This window comes from Corvus hawaiiensis, chromosome 10 (genome assembly GCF_020740725.1).
Source record: "Corvus hawaiiensis isolate bCorHaw1 chromosome 10, bCorHaw1.pri.cur, whole genome shotgun sequence".
Classification (NCBI taxonomy): domain Eukaryota; kingdom Metazoa; phylum Chordata; class Aves; order Passeriformes; family Corvidae; genus Corvus; species Corvus hawaiiensis.
Window position 1 is genome coordinate 3,039,371 of NC_063222.1, and position 15,258 is coordinate 3,054,628.

At 42.9% G+C, this 15,258-nt stretch overlaps 1 protein-coding gene across 5 annotated transcripts in view; it reads left to right on the top strand.

Moving 5' to 3' along the window:
* Positions 1–15,258, top strand: part of STAG1 (stromal antigen 1) — a 174,993-nt gene that overhangs the window by 108,127 nt on the left and 51,608 nt on the right. For all 5 annotated transcript variants that reach the window (XM_048314641.1, XM_048314639.1, XM_048314638.1 and 2 more), the window contains exons 10-11: positions 6,395–6,518; positions 12,269–12,367. In XM_048314641.1, coding sequence (XP_048170598.1) covers positions 6,395–6,518; positions 12,269–12,367 — 223 coding nt within the window. The remainder of the gene's footprint in view (positions 1–6,394; positions 6,519–12,268; positions 12,368–15,258) is intronic.

The following is a 15,258-nucleotide window of genomic DNA, read 5'->3' on the forward strand; positions in this document are numbered from 1 at the left end:
CAATGCCATGGAAAAGGGTGCCCATGGTGGCCCTGTTAGAGCAGCGGGGAATTGGCTGTAATCAGACAGGTGGTGGCACCACTGCTCAGAGAGGGCAGGAGGAACCTGTTCCCACTCTGCCCCCAGAGCCACCTGTGTGAGCACTCGCTGTCCCTGACCTTCTGGGGAGCCCCAAAGAGTCTCTTGGAACATTCCCCAAACTGTGAGTGATGGTGCACAGCAGAGAGCACAGAGTGAGACTCCTGCACTCACACACAGCTGGGTGAGAACATAGAGGGGGAAATGGCCTGTGTGAAACCCAGCTAACTGAAGACAAAGCCCGGGGGGGTAAAATGTAAAGGATTTTGAACTATTATCTGCTTTCATAACTTCTTAATTTCTTGAACGTTCCTTTTCTCAAATAGTTCAAATTATTTATAAACTTCACATGATTTTACAGGCCTTAAACCATGCACAAGTGGTGATGATTTTGAAAGGATGTTATATTCATTATTCCCAGAGAATAAGTCCCACCCCTCAATATGATTCAGACTCAGCCACAGTGATTCATGCTTAGTGACCTTTGTAGCTTAAATAACAAGTCCTTGACCTAAACAAAACCCCCAAAACTGTTTCATTCAGAATGTGTCTTCCAACGAGTGTTGCAGTGAGGTTACATCTTCTTTCTGCAGACTGGCTTCCAATTTACTGGAAATTTTCAGTGCTCACTTCTCTCATCAAGAAAAAAAAAAGGTTTTCAGAAATAGCTAAATAGTTTTCTAGGTATAATGCTAGTCTAGTGTGAACAGCAGATTTGGTCAAAAACTGAGGTACTCTTAATAAGCATGCAGGAAATGTATCCTCAGCCATTTGTTCTCACTAAGTTTCTGTGGCTTTATGATATATTTGATTGTCCAATGGTTTTTCTTACCCTTTTTTTTTTAACCTTAAAAAGGGGTTTTAAACCGTTTTATGTCAAAAGCTGAAAATTGCTTGCAAGGTACATGTATATAAAAAAAAGAAAGGGAGGTCTATTTCTTCATTTCAATTGTATCTGCATATCAGAGATGACTGAATCTCAGATTATTGCCACACAGCTGCTCAGATGTAATGAGTATTTATAAAATGTTCATCCCTCTCATCTGTTATCTGAGGTGTCAGAGTTTTGGTTTGGCTCTTTCCATGCCTAGGACTTAGCACTGTGTGTCCAGACACGTTTCCCTCTCAGAGGGTAAGATTGAGAGATCTCGGATTTCAGTCCTACTTCATAGTATCTTTTTGTTTTGAGTGCTTGAAGAGGTTTTCCTCCAGGTGTGACTGTCCAAAAGAACAGAACTGTTATCGTTTTAGCTTCTGGCAGACCAGAATGGGGATCCTCACATTGATGGACACGGTTTTGGGAATTTATGCAGGGCATGAGCCTGTCCTGAGGTAATGTTTTGTCAGTACTGGCAAATAAGGTAAACCCTGCCAAATCTAGATGGCATTGCCATTTTTGTGGAGAAGATGCTTCTGTCTCCTTCCAAGGTATTCCTTTGCCTGCTACAGTAAATAGGATTATGGTGACAAATTACATGGGAATTCCACTGTGGGAAACAAGACATGGGAAAAAGGAGAAGGGAGAGGGGTTATTGGATGGCAGTTTGGTGAGGAAGCACAAACCAGTCATCACAGGGAAATGGAAACCTAAACCAAACCAGGGGAAAGTCCTTCTCCCTGCACCCTAAATGTGTTATCCTAAGGAGGCAAAGCATACCTCTTAGGTGACAAGGAAATGCATTATGTTTTTAGGTATGTTTGAAAAAACAGACAGAAATTACTGGTGTCAGTTACAGGCATAAAAAAAAGAGAAGGCACAAAGTTGCATCATTTAATTTAAGGGAGTTTGACCTTGCTATGGAGTTTGAAAGCACACACTGCTCCCTTCCCTGCAGAGCTGTGCCTCATAGTTCATACTTCCCAAGCTTCCTCTGGGGACAGGAACTCTGGGAAACACTGGGGTCAGGGATACATGGAGCTACATCTCAGAATCCACGTCATGCCTTCAAACAGTAAGTTCCTTGGTCTGGCAGGAGCGTTGGGTAACAACTAGTAACAGGTTATTGGGATAGATATTTATCAGCCTAGTAACAGGTTATTGGGATAGATATTTAAATATCTGCTCTGCACAGAAGTACTTGGGAATGGGAGTGCTGTGTGCCAGCCCCTCCTGTGAGTGGGATATGCAGGGTTCATTCACCAGAACTTTTGGAAGTTGGCTCTGAACTCTTTTTCTTACCCTTCTTCTTTTATGGGGTCCTCATTCAGCTCCAGAGCTGAGTCATAGAAAAAAAAAGTAGAAAAGACATTTTTGTCCAGTTCTCATTACATCTTCAAAATATTTCCAAACTGCCAGGCAGAGACAGGCCCAGTTCTGTCCAGGTGGCAGTGTTGTGGTCATGTGCAGCTGCTCCATTTCCTGTCCCTTGGGTGGGAGTTGGAGATTCCATCCCACCAAAGGCCCAAGGCAATGAGTCACCCTTGGTTCTGTCCTCGTTAGAAAGTTTTCCTATAGACTAACTCTCAGCCCAGCCCATTGACTGAAATATCTCTATTTTTCTCTTCATATCTGGTTTGCCTGTTGAGTAATACCACATTCTTTGATGGTTATCTGCAGTTCTGGCTGTCTCAGAACAGGGTGTGAGAAGCAACATCTCCAATGGTTCAATTGGGCAAGCAGATACAATGGGAGTAGTCAGGCTCCTTTAGGAGCTTCCAAGAAGCCTTGAAGGAGTTCCTGCTCTGCTGGTCATTGTCAGGTCATGCCCTGGTCTGACTCAGCACTGGCAGTGCTGCAGGATGTGAGCATCCAGGGCACTGCACATCAGCCAGGTTTGCTTAGAGAGCTTTCAGTTCAGTCGTGATTAACCTCGTGAGTGTGTGATTGAACAGGCTGAAAGAACCCGTGAGCTGGAGCTGACAGTCACTCCAGCAACCCTGAGGAGCACACTGCTCTGCACCTGACATGTCCCAAATATCCATCAGAGACTCTGTGGCTCAGGTCCTGAATACTTCTGGCCTTAATCACAATTCTTGTGTGTACTTTGGCATGAAAGGTACACCCAAGTGGCACTTGGAGTGGCACTAGTAAAATCTGTTTCCTGACGCTGCTGTGGTTTGTCCTGAGGTGTATGGGCCTGCCTTGTCAACCCAAAATTTCAAAAGGAAACTGAGAATTTCTTATCTGAACCCCTTCTGTCAAATCTTTTCAGAAGTTGCATCATGGAGGATCTCTTCACCCAGAGTAGGAACTTAGGCTGTGAATTGTGCTGCCAGTATTATCCCCATGTAGACCTTGCTTTGCAGTTTGTGCTGAAAAGAGGGGTTAAATATATTTCATGTCTAAGATTTGTAGATCCCACGTTAGTTTTCATTGCTGTGCTGGACTAGATTCTGTTCCTTTCTAGAAGCATTTGGCAAGAAATACAAGCTTACATCACTAATTCATAATTGTGGTAATTAATAATGCATTCATTATTCCAAAAGCACTTCCAGTGCAGGTATAATTAGTATTTATATGTTCTTGTGTCATCCAGAAATGATGTGTATTTTCAAAAGGCTAAACAATTCATAGTGACTCTGACCAGAAGCTGTATAAAAACATCTAAGAAACTGTATAAAAATTAGAAGAGAAGAATTACAGTTTAATGACAAGCAATTACCACATCCATAGCAAAGGTACAAAGATTTTTTGGCTGTATTGTGTTTGATACAGCATTGTAGGGGCAGGGAGTCTGTGTTAGTGATTCCTGCAGGAACACAAATAACTCTGATTGTGGATAGTTACCTGGAAGGTGATGTGGAGTGGGAAGTGGTGTCTCACAAGTTCCCCTCCTCCTCCAGCAGCTTGAGTCTGTTTGCTGGTCTCACTTGCCTTATTCATGATTCTGTCTCATTTTCAATTATTCTGGAGATGTTAAATTCTTATTACACTAAATCTCTTAAGCAGTTGAATAGCTTTCTTCTTTCTGTCTTTTTCTTTTTTTTTTTTTTTTAATTAGCAGCTTGGAGTGAGCATCCATAGTGCTGAGGGATCCCTGAGAAAGCTTTTGATTCAAGAAGCAGTTTTTCTCTGTCTGCCTAGGGAAGCTTGAACGCACTCTTGGAGAAAACATGATGTTTCCTGCTTTTTGGCTGGTTGTGCTGCATGATTAAATGGTTGTTGACATTTAGGTTCTTCTCGGGATTGCCATTAAATCCTTCCAAAATCCTTTACAGTTAGTAAATTTATAAGGTGGTGAAATAACCTACTTGGATGTGAAGACTCAGGCTGTCATCCCTTAGTAAAAATGTCTTCCTGGCTACTTTGTGTTGCTGCAGATGTGGCTCCCCATTTTTTCTTGATTTATATTTGCTAGTCTTTTAGGTTTTTCCATAAGTCTTGCATTCTTCCACCTATATTTTGCTTTTAAAATAGTTTCAAAGTAACTCCATATAAGAGAATTGCTAATCTAGTTCAGTGTGAAGCAGTGTACAGTTAAACACACACCCATATATATGACAATAGTTGTAGTTTTAACTAAAACTTGTCTTCGTTATGGCTGCATTTCCCATAAGGAATGCAGTTTTTAACCCTTGAGTGTGATATTTAGCACATTGGTTCTTCCCCTAGTTAAACCTGTTTGAGAAATCCCTGCTAGGAGCAGCTTGCTTGATGCCCTGCCCTGCTCCTAATGCAGCTTGCTCCATTGTGGGTTGCCCCTTACCTTGGTTCTGAGGTTACAGAGGCTTCAGGAAGTTGGACAGACTGGGTTTGCTGATGCTGTTGGGAAGCTGCTGAAATGAATGTGTTTCTCCTAGGCAAAGAGAGACAGTGGCAGTGGTCTGGTGGTATTCACACAGATATCCCCCTCCTGTTACTGCATTAAATGCATCACATGCTCTTCATGCTTTTCCACTGTTGCAGCAGTACAGTTTCCTCCCTGCAAGTTGAATTCAAATGCTGAGACTTGCCTGGAGAGGTCCCCCTGGCCGTGTGTGATGCTGGGCCTGGTTCATGGTCCCTGTGGGAGCCGTGGGTGCCAGCTCGGGGTCTGGAAGGCCAGGGACAGCACAATGCCACTGGATGAGCTGGGCCAGCCTGCAGGAGGGAAGTGCATAGTTCCAGTCTGGAGTCACCAGGGGTTTGCTGCACTGGGTTAGGGCTGTGAACCTGTGGAGTGTGTCTTGACCAGAAGAGTGAGGGCATTTTATTTATATTTTGTAAAATTGATGACTTTCACAAAAATGCAGTTGCTCATTTTTGCAGCTATTCTCTTGTTTAAAGCTTGGAATTTCTTTCTTTCCTTCCCATAAATTAAATTTCATTTTGGGACTCTGTTGGTCTGGTTTCGAATTAAATTGATGTTTATTACTTTTCCAAACAGATTTTTTAAAAAATAAAAATTCAAAAGCAGGGTCTCAATTACAAGCAAGTCCAGTGTTTGCAAAGCACCAGGCATTCCCTTCTTCTGAGCAGTGACTCTTTGTGTTCCTCTTGTATTACAGCTGAAATTTGGAACTGTGAGGCAGTGCCAGCTGGAGTGGCACAAGTGATTTCTCATGGTAACAGATGTCCCAGAGATGGAATTACTGAAGGGACAGATGGCCCCCATCCCGTTTCCCGTTGTTTCGTTATTAGTAAAGATGCCATGCTCCATGTCAGGCAGGCAGGAAAGTGCCAGTCAGATGGAAAGCATTTCCATCCTGGGCTCCTTAGGTGATCTCTCCAGTTTTCTGCCACCCCTCCTAACTAAGCAGCTGATAAGTCTGCCTGAGATACATCTTTGCTTCTTCCATGCCTTGCCACAGTCAGAACGTAGGATAAAGGCAAGAAAACGGGAAGAAACCAATGCTCAAGTGCAAAGTTCTCATGGGTTTGTTGTAGGGGTGTTCATGGGGGGTGTGAAATGAGATCTCTTTGTGTAGCAAATTCCATTGTGCACCTCTGGCAGGTGCCTTTGGCTAAACCAAATAGTTTCTCCCACCTTGCAATGGTTCTGCACCTCAAGCTGGAGACAGGGCTGCAAAGCAAATGTCAGTGATGCTGTTTCAGAAATGATTGTCCAGAGGAGGTTTGTAGCTTGGGTTCATAATTGTCTTTGAAAAGAGAGAGGTTAAAGATGGAGTAATAGACTAAGAAGCAAAGTAGGGTGAGAATTTTTTTACATAGAGGAAATGTAGGAGAATATATAAATACTGAAATTATTACATAGATCAGTGAGTTCAAGGATGTAGAGGAACGGAAAATCAGTGAGATGGCAGTAAGAACTGACAGGCCTCACACAGTGAGGTTCATGACAAGTAAAAGCAAAATATTGTAGCTATGGCAATGGGAATGAGAAGTATATATGTCTATAATCTGGCTAATCCTTGTTCTTTTCTTTTTCCATATTAGTGATGCTATTGCTGAGATTAGAGCTGTCTGTATTGAAGAAATTGGTGTCTGGATGAAAATGTACAGTGATGCCTTCCTGAATGATAGTTATTTAAAATACGTTGGTTGGACGCTACATGACAGGGTGAGTATTGTGTATGCCTACACTCAGCAGAGTGCACTGGAGGCAGCTGCTGCTGTGCTGCCCAGCACAGCATCATCCTTGGCTTACAAAGAGGTTGTTCTGTTTCCTCACCTGGTATCTTTCAATCAGGTCACTTGCAGGTATTGGCTTAAATTAGGAGGCAGTACTCCCAGTCTGCTTGGTCCATATCCTTTTCATGTGTTCAGTCTCTGCTGAAGTATCTTGATAGAAATCCTTCCACGGGGCTTTTCTGTTGATTACAAGAGAAAGAGAAGTGTCCTCAGAGCACCCCTGAGAGCCTCTGTGTCTGAAGCAGAATGGAAAAGAGATTTCCATGTGTCTTCCATTTACATTGCCCAAAGGTTAGGGGAAAAAAGGAGATCTCTGGTTCCTCAACAGACACCAGTGGCTCCACAGCCAGTGGAGTTATCATCAGTTCACTTTCCCTTCCTTGAAGAATCTTTTCAAGGTTCTCTTCAGCTTTTTCTTCAGAAAATGGTTGAAACACCAGATGGAAGCAGAAGAGGTGCTTTTCTGGCTCAGCACAGTTCTTAGTACTGATGGTATCCACCCAGCTCCTGCAGCAAGAGGAGCCCATTGTGGGTGCTGACAGAGGACTTTGCACTTCTGCCTGGGGATTTTGTACACCAGGCAGCAGTGGGACTGCCTGTGCTCCCACTCCCACCAAAACCCCTGGAATCACTTGTTTAAACTTTCTTGCTAACACTATCCAAGGAATACAAAGGAGACTTACTGAGCTGTTGAAATGCTCATTAATTTCCAGCATCCTGATTCAGACTATTCTCCTTTTCTAGGAGCACTGCTGGAAAACAATTTTAAGTCTGCAGTTCGTTCTGATGACTTGCCTAACTGATAGTTAACAGCTGATTCTTTAAAAATACTATTTTTTTCAGTAACTTCAAACATCATCTTAATATTTAGGCTCTGACTCAGTCACTCTTGTGCTGGATTGTGAGCAAGATGAGTTATACAGACATTGGCTTTCACTAATGATAGAAGTCAGCTGCTGCTGCTGGTTCTTTTAACTACAGCTGCCTTCATTTTGGCATCTGCATCTTGCCTTCATTTGGATGTGCAATTCACTTGCTAAGAGTGCCCTTTCTGCTTTACACTAGACATGGGACTTCTTTCCAAACCTGTAGCTCTCAAACTTCTCCTTTACAAATTCTCCCCAAACTTTTACATTAGATCCCATTGAACAAAACTTGATCGGGAGGAAGATGCTGCTTACTGCTCCCATCAGCCATGACCACTGTCTGCCCCAGAGCCACTGCACTGTGTCTCAGGGAATGCTGGACGTGGAAACAGCCGTGGCAGTGCCTGGAGGGACAAAGCTGCTGCTCTGTGTCCCTTGGTGGTGACGTTGCTGTGCCTCACAAGCTGCCGTGCTCCAGGAGGAGACAGTGTTGTTCAAGTTAGCAAACGAGTGGGGAGGTCAGCTGAGGTTGGAGGATCAGGATTTTAGGTGTGTGGAGGGCTTTGTTTTACTAGGACTTGTAATTTAAATAAGTTATCCCTTGAATAATTGCAGTGGATTTTTGGGAGCACATTCTAAACCTTGTAGGACATTTCCACAAAGTAGCACCTCTGGAATGTAGTGGGGCTGCACTTCTCAGCTCTCAGCCCCCTCCTACTGTCTTTGAAGTCCATCCATTTCTCACATCACTCTCTTCACCCATCTGTGGAATCTCACAGTTTCACCTGTCACATCCAGCAATTTCTCATGTCATGTGCAGTATTTTCTCACATCCTCTTCAGCTAGTTGAACCTCAGGCCAGGGTCTGGTTATCTGCCTGCAGCCTTAACACATATTTATGCCTCAGGTTTTTTTTAAATTAACATGTTCTTTCATATCAGAGGAATTTTGAATTACAGTGTTAGGGTAAAAAACTGGACCATTTGGAGCAGGCACAGCAGAATTCTATCAGACTGCTCTCCTGCCTCTGCTTTGCAGGATTTTTTGCTGCAGGCCACAGAAGTGCCTTGGGGTTCTAAGTCTTTAAATCACTCAAGTGTTTAATGTCCCAGTCCACCTGATAGGTGGTGGGGTTTTGTTGATGTCGTGGATGTGTCATGCGCAGAGTGAGACAGACTGTAGGCAGAATGGGGCAGGTGTCAAAGGATGAAAAGGGAGAGAATGGAGAGAAAGAGACATCTTGGGAGGCACAGAAAGGAGGGTGGAGGTGCAATAGGAAGAATATATTGGAAAAAGATGGAGTTAGAGCCAACTGAAAATGCAAAGTCTTCAGAAGTACAAGATTCCTCAACAGCATGGTTTTCATTGGCACCACCTGAAAAACCTGCCAGCTGGTACCCAAGTTTCTTGATTTTGCTTTGCTTTGATCAGGAGATAATTTTTGCTATAATTGGTATTTAAAAAATGAAGGCTGAGGCAATAGCCATAAGCTATTTGCACTTCACATGAACAGAAGTCACCCCAAAATTATTAACTTCTCTGGAAGATTGCTGCTGCAGAAAGGAGACAGCAGTGAGGAGATTCTCGAGCAGTTCCATATTCTGCTTCAGAAGACATACAAATTAAACCACAGGGAAGAACAGTTCTTAGCTTCTTTGTGGTAGGTCCAGTGTAGTCTTTCAGAGGCAGGATACAGAAGTTTAGTTCCCTAATTTGGAAAATCCTTACATTTTGTATGTTAATGCTGTCTCCCAGATTTCAGACAAATGTCTATAGGGATTTTTTGGTTTTTATAGATTCTCATTTGAATGTGGCTTTCAAGTTTTGCCTTTCTCTACTTTTAAGCATCTTCTTCATTCTTGTGTATCTGGGAGCATAAATTAAAAGTGTATAAACTGTTATATAATTGCATTTAAAAAACCCTCTTGAAAATAAAAGTGTTAAATTAGACTGTTCAGTCTTAATTTTCACCTACTTCATTGACACATGGAACTGTTTTGAAACCATAATTGTCTCTAGATACCTGGACAGTCACGGTTCTTAAAACCTTCCTAACATGTAAGGAAATGCTTTTTCCTTCTTTGCATTCCTCTTACTTTGCTTTTTGTCTGTTTCTTTGGAAAGGATGAACCCAGGGTCCTCTGGAGCAGATGTTCCTCTTGTGCTTGACCTCCTAATTACTTAATTAATTAGTTAAATAAATTAATCTCTTAGTTTACCAAGACTCTTGCTGTCCTCCCTGTCCATCCCTGGTTGCAGCTTTTATGCTGATATAAGTTTCTTAAGAATCACCCTAACTTGAGCATTCCCACCCAATTACTTCCTTGCTAGGAGGTGTTTGGGGTGTTCAAAGCTCCTGTGAGCTGGATGATTCTCACAGTTACCAAGAACCATCTCGTGTATGGCGTGTTGAGGGTCTGTGGCACATTGCTGCTCCTCCAGTCTGGACTGGAGTGCATCCACACACACCTGCACCATACCCTTCTCTGCTTCCTGCCCAGCTCACTGCTCTTTAGGCTTCCCAGGGTGTTCCTGCCACTCCACTGACTTGGTTTTAAACCTTCTTACCAGGGTTAGCAAGCTGATGTGCAGGAGCTCTTCCCTCTCCAATGAGGTGAATTCCATCCTTGACCAAGAGTTTAGAAAACAGACTCGGAGAGAGTCCCCCTTCATCATTCTTCTGCCAGAAGGGCAGGCATTTCCAGGGTTTGCCTCTGCATCTCCTGGTCCTGCTCCCAGCCAGAGGCACCAGGTGTAACACAACCTTTCTCTCTCTCTTCCTCACCTGCTCCTGCAGTCCCTTCTCCTCAGCTCTGGTCCGCGACGCTTTGGTTAGGGCCTGGCTGCAGTCTCCTGGCAGGGCATGCAAGGAGCCATGCAAGGAGCCTGTGCTCAGGGTGTGGTTCCTGCCTGCCTGGCTCCATTTGCTGGCTTCAGGGCCTGGACTGAACTCTGGGACCATGGATCTGTGGAGTCTGGGGAGGTCTCCAAGGGCTTTGGGCTCCATAGGCTCAAACAGTCTGAGCCTGTTGTGCACAGGTCCCGTTGTGGGTGAGTTTTACATTTGGCCATTGGCTCACAGGTGGGACAGGCTCCAGTGCAGCTGTAACTAAAGCTGCTGCCTCCCTGTGCCTTGCAGTGTTCATACAGGCCAGAACTAACCTGATCCTGACCCTCTGGGTACCCTCAGTACACTGAGGCCATCAGAGGCTCATGTCCTGTGAGCACTGATGGCTCCAGACATCCTGGGCACTATGAGCACCAGAGGAGACACCATTTCTGGTACTGCCACACAGGTGCTGTTAAAAAAAGAATGTCAAGCAGCGTTTCTTTGGGCTTTTTTAGCAGTTGATCACATCCATGTAATTTTTCTTCAAGAAAGTTCTTTTCTGTACCTTGAAAGATCTTATGATAGATCCCTTTAAACGTAGCTTACATCTCACTGCCTTTCTCTGCAGTGGTAGTCAAAAAGAGCCTTAGAAGAGAGCACAAGTGCTCAGAGACTCCTCATGGACATAGAGAGATGATTTCTCAGGAACAGTTGTTCTTCATGGAAGTTCTTCTGAAAATCCAACTTCTGTGCTGCTTTTGTCTTCTATTTGAATTTTTGAAATAGATGTGAAGGAGGAAAGAAACTTTAAAGTCGGGATTTATATCTTCTGTTTTTATGTCAGCCTGTGAATGTTCTTTCCGTTTTTAGTGTGAGCACTTTTTAAACACAGACTGGATTCTGGAATAGACAGTTTCAGAAATGAAGCCCTCTGGATATGGAGTTTTATTTATGAAGTTCAATGGTTCATTTTAGTTCTTGAGCAGCTTAAGGCCTTAGACTTGGTAGTGTCTTCACTTTCATAAAAGTAAATTGACACTGCAGTGAACTCTACAGATCATATTTGAGTAGATTTGTGTTTATAACCTTTTTGCTATCCACAAATATTTTTCAACAAGAATACCTAGTTTGCCAAGATGGTGCAGTTGAGTTGTCCACCTGCAGCACAGAGGATCCAGTCCCTCTCTTCATCAGCAGTGTTCCTGTAGGACACCAAAGGCCCTGTCCCATGACACCCCCATTTCCTGCCTGCAGCCCAGCAGACCAAAGCAATTCCCAGCTGAAGAGCAGCTGGGAATGAGCTGCTGCCAGCAGCACAGCTCAGGCACAGGGACACAACCACCACAACCACCCCACGGGCTCCTCGGGCTGTGGCTCAGATGTGTTGTTCCTGTGGCAGCCACCTGCTCCCCACTGGAGGGTCTCTCACACCTTTTCCATCCTTCACAGCCTGTGCTGTCCTGTTGTGAGGGATGGAATGTAAAACTTTTGGGGATAACAAATGCAATGTGTGTTCCCTGTGTCCCTGCCCTCGAAGTTAGTTGAGTTGCTGAGCCCGTGCCCAGTCATTTTGAGCCCTTGTGCACTGATTGTGAACATGAGCTGTCAGTCATGAGGTGCCTGTGGGCTCCTTCCTGAGGACAAACAGCCACACTGCCTGCACCAACCACCTGGAGATCCTCCATCTTTATTTTGGATTTACTTGCTACATTCTTTATCTTTTTGGGGAGTCACTTGAAAGGGAAGCACTAACAGACATGTAAGTGATGGTACATTAATTCTTTCTATATGCAAATAGGAAGAAATTTAACATTGTGGGTGACTGCATGTGGGTTTTGGTTTTTAGCTGAATTGCAAATTGGCTTTGGTCATTTGCATAAAATTTTAAATGTACATTAAACAAATTACAGTATTATGTTTTTTAATATTCATGTGCATTTGGTTACAGTATTCTGACAGCTAATCTTGGTGTGTTTTATTTAGCAAGGTGAAGTGAGGTTGAAGTGTTTGAAAGCTCTTCAGAGTCTGTATACCAACAGAGAGTTGTTTCCCAAACTGGAGCTGTTCACTAATAGATTCAAGGTAAGAGGAAATACAGTTTTTGGAAGGAGGACAGAAAGTAAAAGTATCATCATCCTGCTCTGGTCTTTGGGTCGTGTCTATTAAAAATAAACTCATTAGTTTGTGACAAGGCTTGTAACTGCACTAGTAAAACTGTGTTACTGAATGCTGAAATGAAGCCAAATCCATTTCACAGGGTTTATCTGGGAAGATTTGTCAGACTTAACCAGGATGATTATTTGTCTTTATGTATTACTGATAGCTTATATATTGTCATTATTCAATCTGCCTGTACTTATTTAATTTTAGATTTATTGAATTTAAAGGATGTATACTTACACAATCTAAAATATAGCTGAAAGTAGCAGCCAATAACGATAGATTGTTTGTTACACAGCTTTTTTTAGCTCAATAAGGGCTTGTGTTTGGAGAGGGAGTCACTTGGATGTGCATCACAGTCCTCCACACAGTGAACTGGCCTTGCTGCAGAGCAGGAGTTCACATTTTGCTTCTAAACCCCCTGAGCCAGATTGGGCCTTCAGGAGGGAAGTGCCAGGGGGATATTTCAGGGGGGTTTTATTAGCACAAACTTTTTGCTTAGTATCTGGGTAAGAATGTGGCTGTTAATTCACTTTGTGGTCTGGCTGCTTTATTTTCCAAGTGAACTGTCTGGAGAGATGGGTGTGGAAGCACTGTCCCTGCTCCTGTTTGGATGCCTGCTGAGGAGAGTGTTCAGGCACTGCCACCACGTCAGCTGCTACCTCTCCCCATGGCTTCTGTGTTCTGCACAACACACTGCTGTGGGAAAGGCTAGCCCAAGGAAAAACTCATTCATCTCCTTTAAGTCTTTATTAGAATGCTGATGAAAAAAATTTGTTTAGAAAAGAAACAGAGCTGACTGGTTTCTTTTAACTTAAATCATTATTATAATGCTGATAAAAAGTTCTGTTTAGAAAAGTGGTGGTTTAAATATTTATAAATACTGTGCACAAGACTTAAACTTCTCCCTGTAGATTTTTATGCTGCTTCACTGGCTTTGTCTACCATTTCACAATTAATTCCTCCAGTTTGATCTAGAAAGCAAAAAAATTAGAAAATTAGTCATATTTTCCCTGTATGTAAACAATTTATAAAAACATGGTGATCAGCCTTTTACTACATTCACTTGAAATGCAGAAAAAAGATGTTTAACCTGCAGTAAAGCCTAGGTATTGAGGAAGGCTTTTTTCCAAAATGATAATGATATAATAGAGCAGACTCTTTTAAGATAACATTTAAGATAACAGTCTTAAAGGGTAGATTAAATAAATATCTGCCAGCAATGAACTGAGTGTAGTTGACTAAAGTAGGAGATAAAACTGGATCATTTTGTGAGACCACTTAAGGGCCTGCATTCTTCTAATTTTATAAAGCCAGTTTCTGGGACTGTTGCAGTAAAGACAAAGTTTCCTCTCATAGGAGAGAACCTGGCAAACAGGTTCAGACCTCAGACTGCTTCTCTAATGTCTCCTAAGTCTGGTTTGCTTTATCCTCACAGGACAACCAGAAAAATGGACCCTCCAACTCTGCTGCTTTTCCTGTTCCCTCTGTGCAGACTTAAGTTTTGTTTGTATTTGCTGCTTCTGTAATTCCATTTATTTTTAAACAAGCCACTAAAGCTCTCGTGTGCTTTTATCTACTTCTCTTTACTAGAAAATGTGCTGGTGCTGCTTTGCCAGGATCCCATAATTTGTAAGGGAAAAGACTGCTTTGAGGCTGAACCTGTCCCATCAGCAAAACTTGCAGGACAACTGGAGACGCTTTGGGCAATAGTTATTCAGTAATGTACTCCAGCAAACTACAGGGACATGAAACCTCTAAATACATCCTGCTTTTCACAGCACAGACAATTCTCTTAAAGGAAGCTTGGTTAGCCTGTGCATTGCTGCTTGGCTTGGGATGGCACAAGGAATTTTCATTGCTGTCAGAGAGGTTCAGAGGAAAGGGAGCCCTGTTAGGAATTCATCTTTCTTCTGTCCCATTAAAGCTGGTTTTACTACAGAAATCTGTATAATTATGAAATAAATAAGAAGACAAGGTGTGCTCAAAGTCTCTGTGAGCCTAGAGAACAGATTTGTTTAACAGAATGATTAATCAGTTTCAGTTTCTGCCACATCAAGAGGAAAAAAAAGCTGGCATGGCCCAAATGCCTGCACTTGGATTTACAGCTGTGCTGTCAGGGATGTGGCCTTTGGCACCAGGATGGAGCAAAGTTCCAAATTAATGCTTTTTGAATCCCTGATACATCAGCTAAATGTCTTGCTGCCACAGACTCTACCACTACCTCTTTGAGAAACAGTTGACCTAACTGCCATTTTCAGTTCCATGGCTGCTTATTTATATTTCTTCATCAGAATTTAATCGACCTGCACAGTTCAGCTGGTGTTCAGTTCAATCCATTCAAACTGAGAGAAATCTCTCTAGAGGTCTTCTAGCTGTTAAAAGAATAAATTAATTTGATCCAGAGTGCCTTGTGCTGGAGTGTTAATATTTCACCACCTTCCAGAGAGCTGTGACAAGGATGTGATCCTGTCCCTTTTTCAAAGGAAAGATGCCTGTTCTTTCCAGCACTTGTGTTTGTAAGAGTAGGTGATAAGCTGGAAAATAAGCTTAGTCCATCAAAACAAAAATTTGTCCATCAAAGAGAAGACTTTTGTTTTCCATCAAGAAGTCCTGTGTGGCACAGCCATTAAGTGACCCCACATGGAAAAGCTGTGAATTAACTCCCCTGCAGTCAGTGCCAGACTCCCTCATCCCTGACCCTGTCTCCACAGCCTGGGAGCAGAAGGAGAGGTTGGCTCTTCAGTCTGCCTTGTTCACAGCCCAGTACAGGATGGAAACTGATCTCCAGAGACACTGAGAATTTCAAGTCA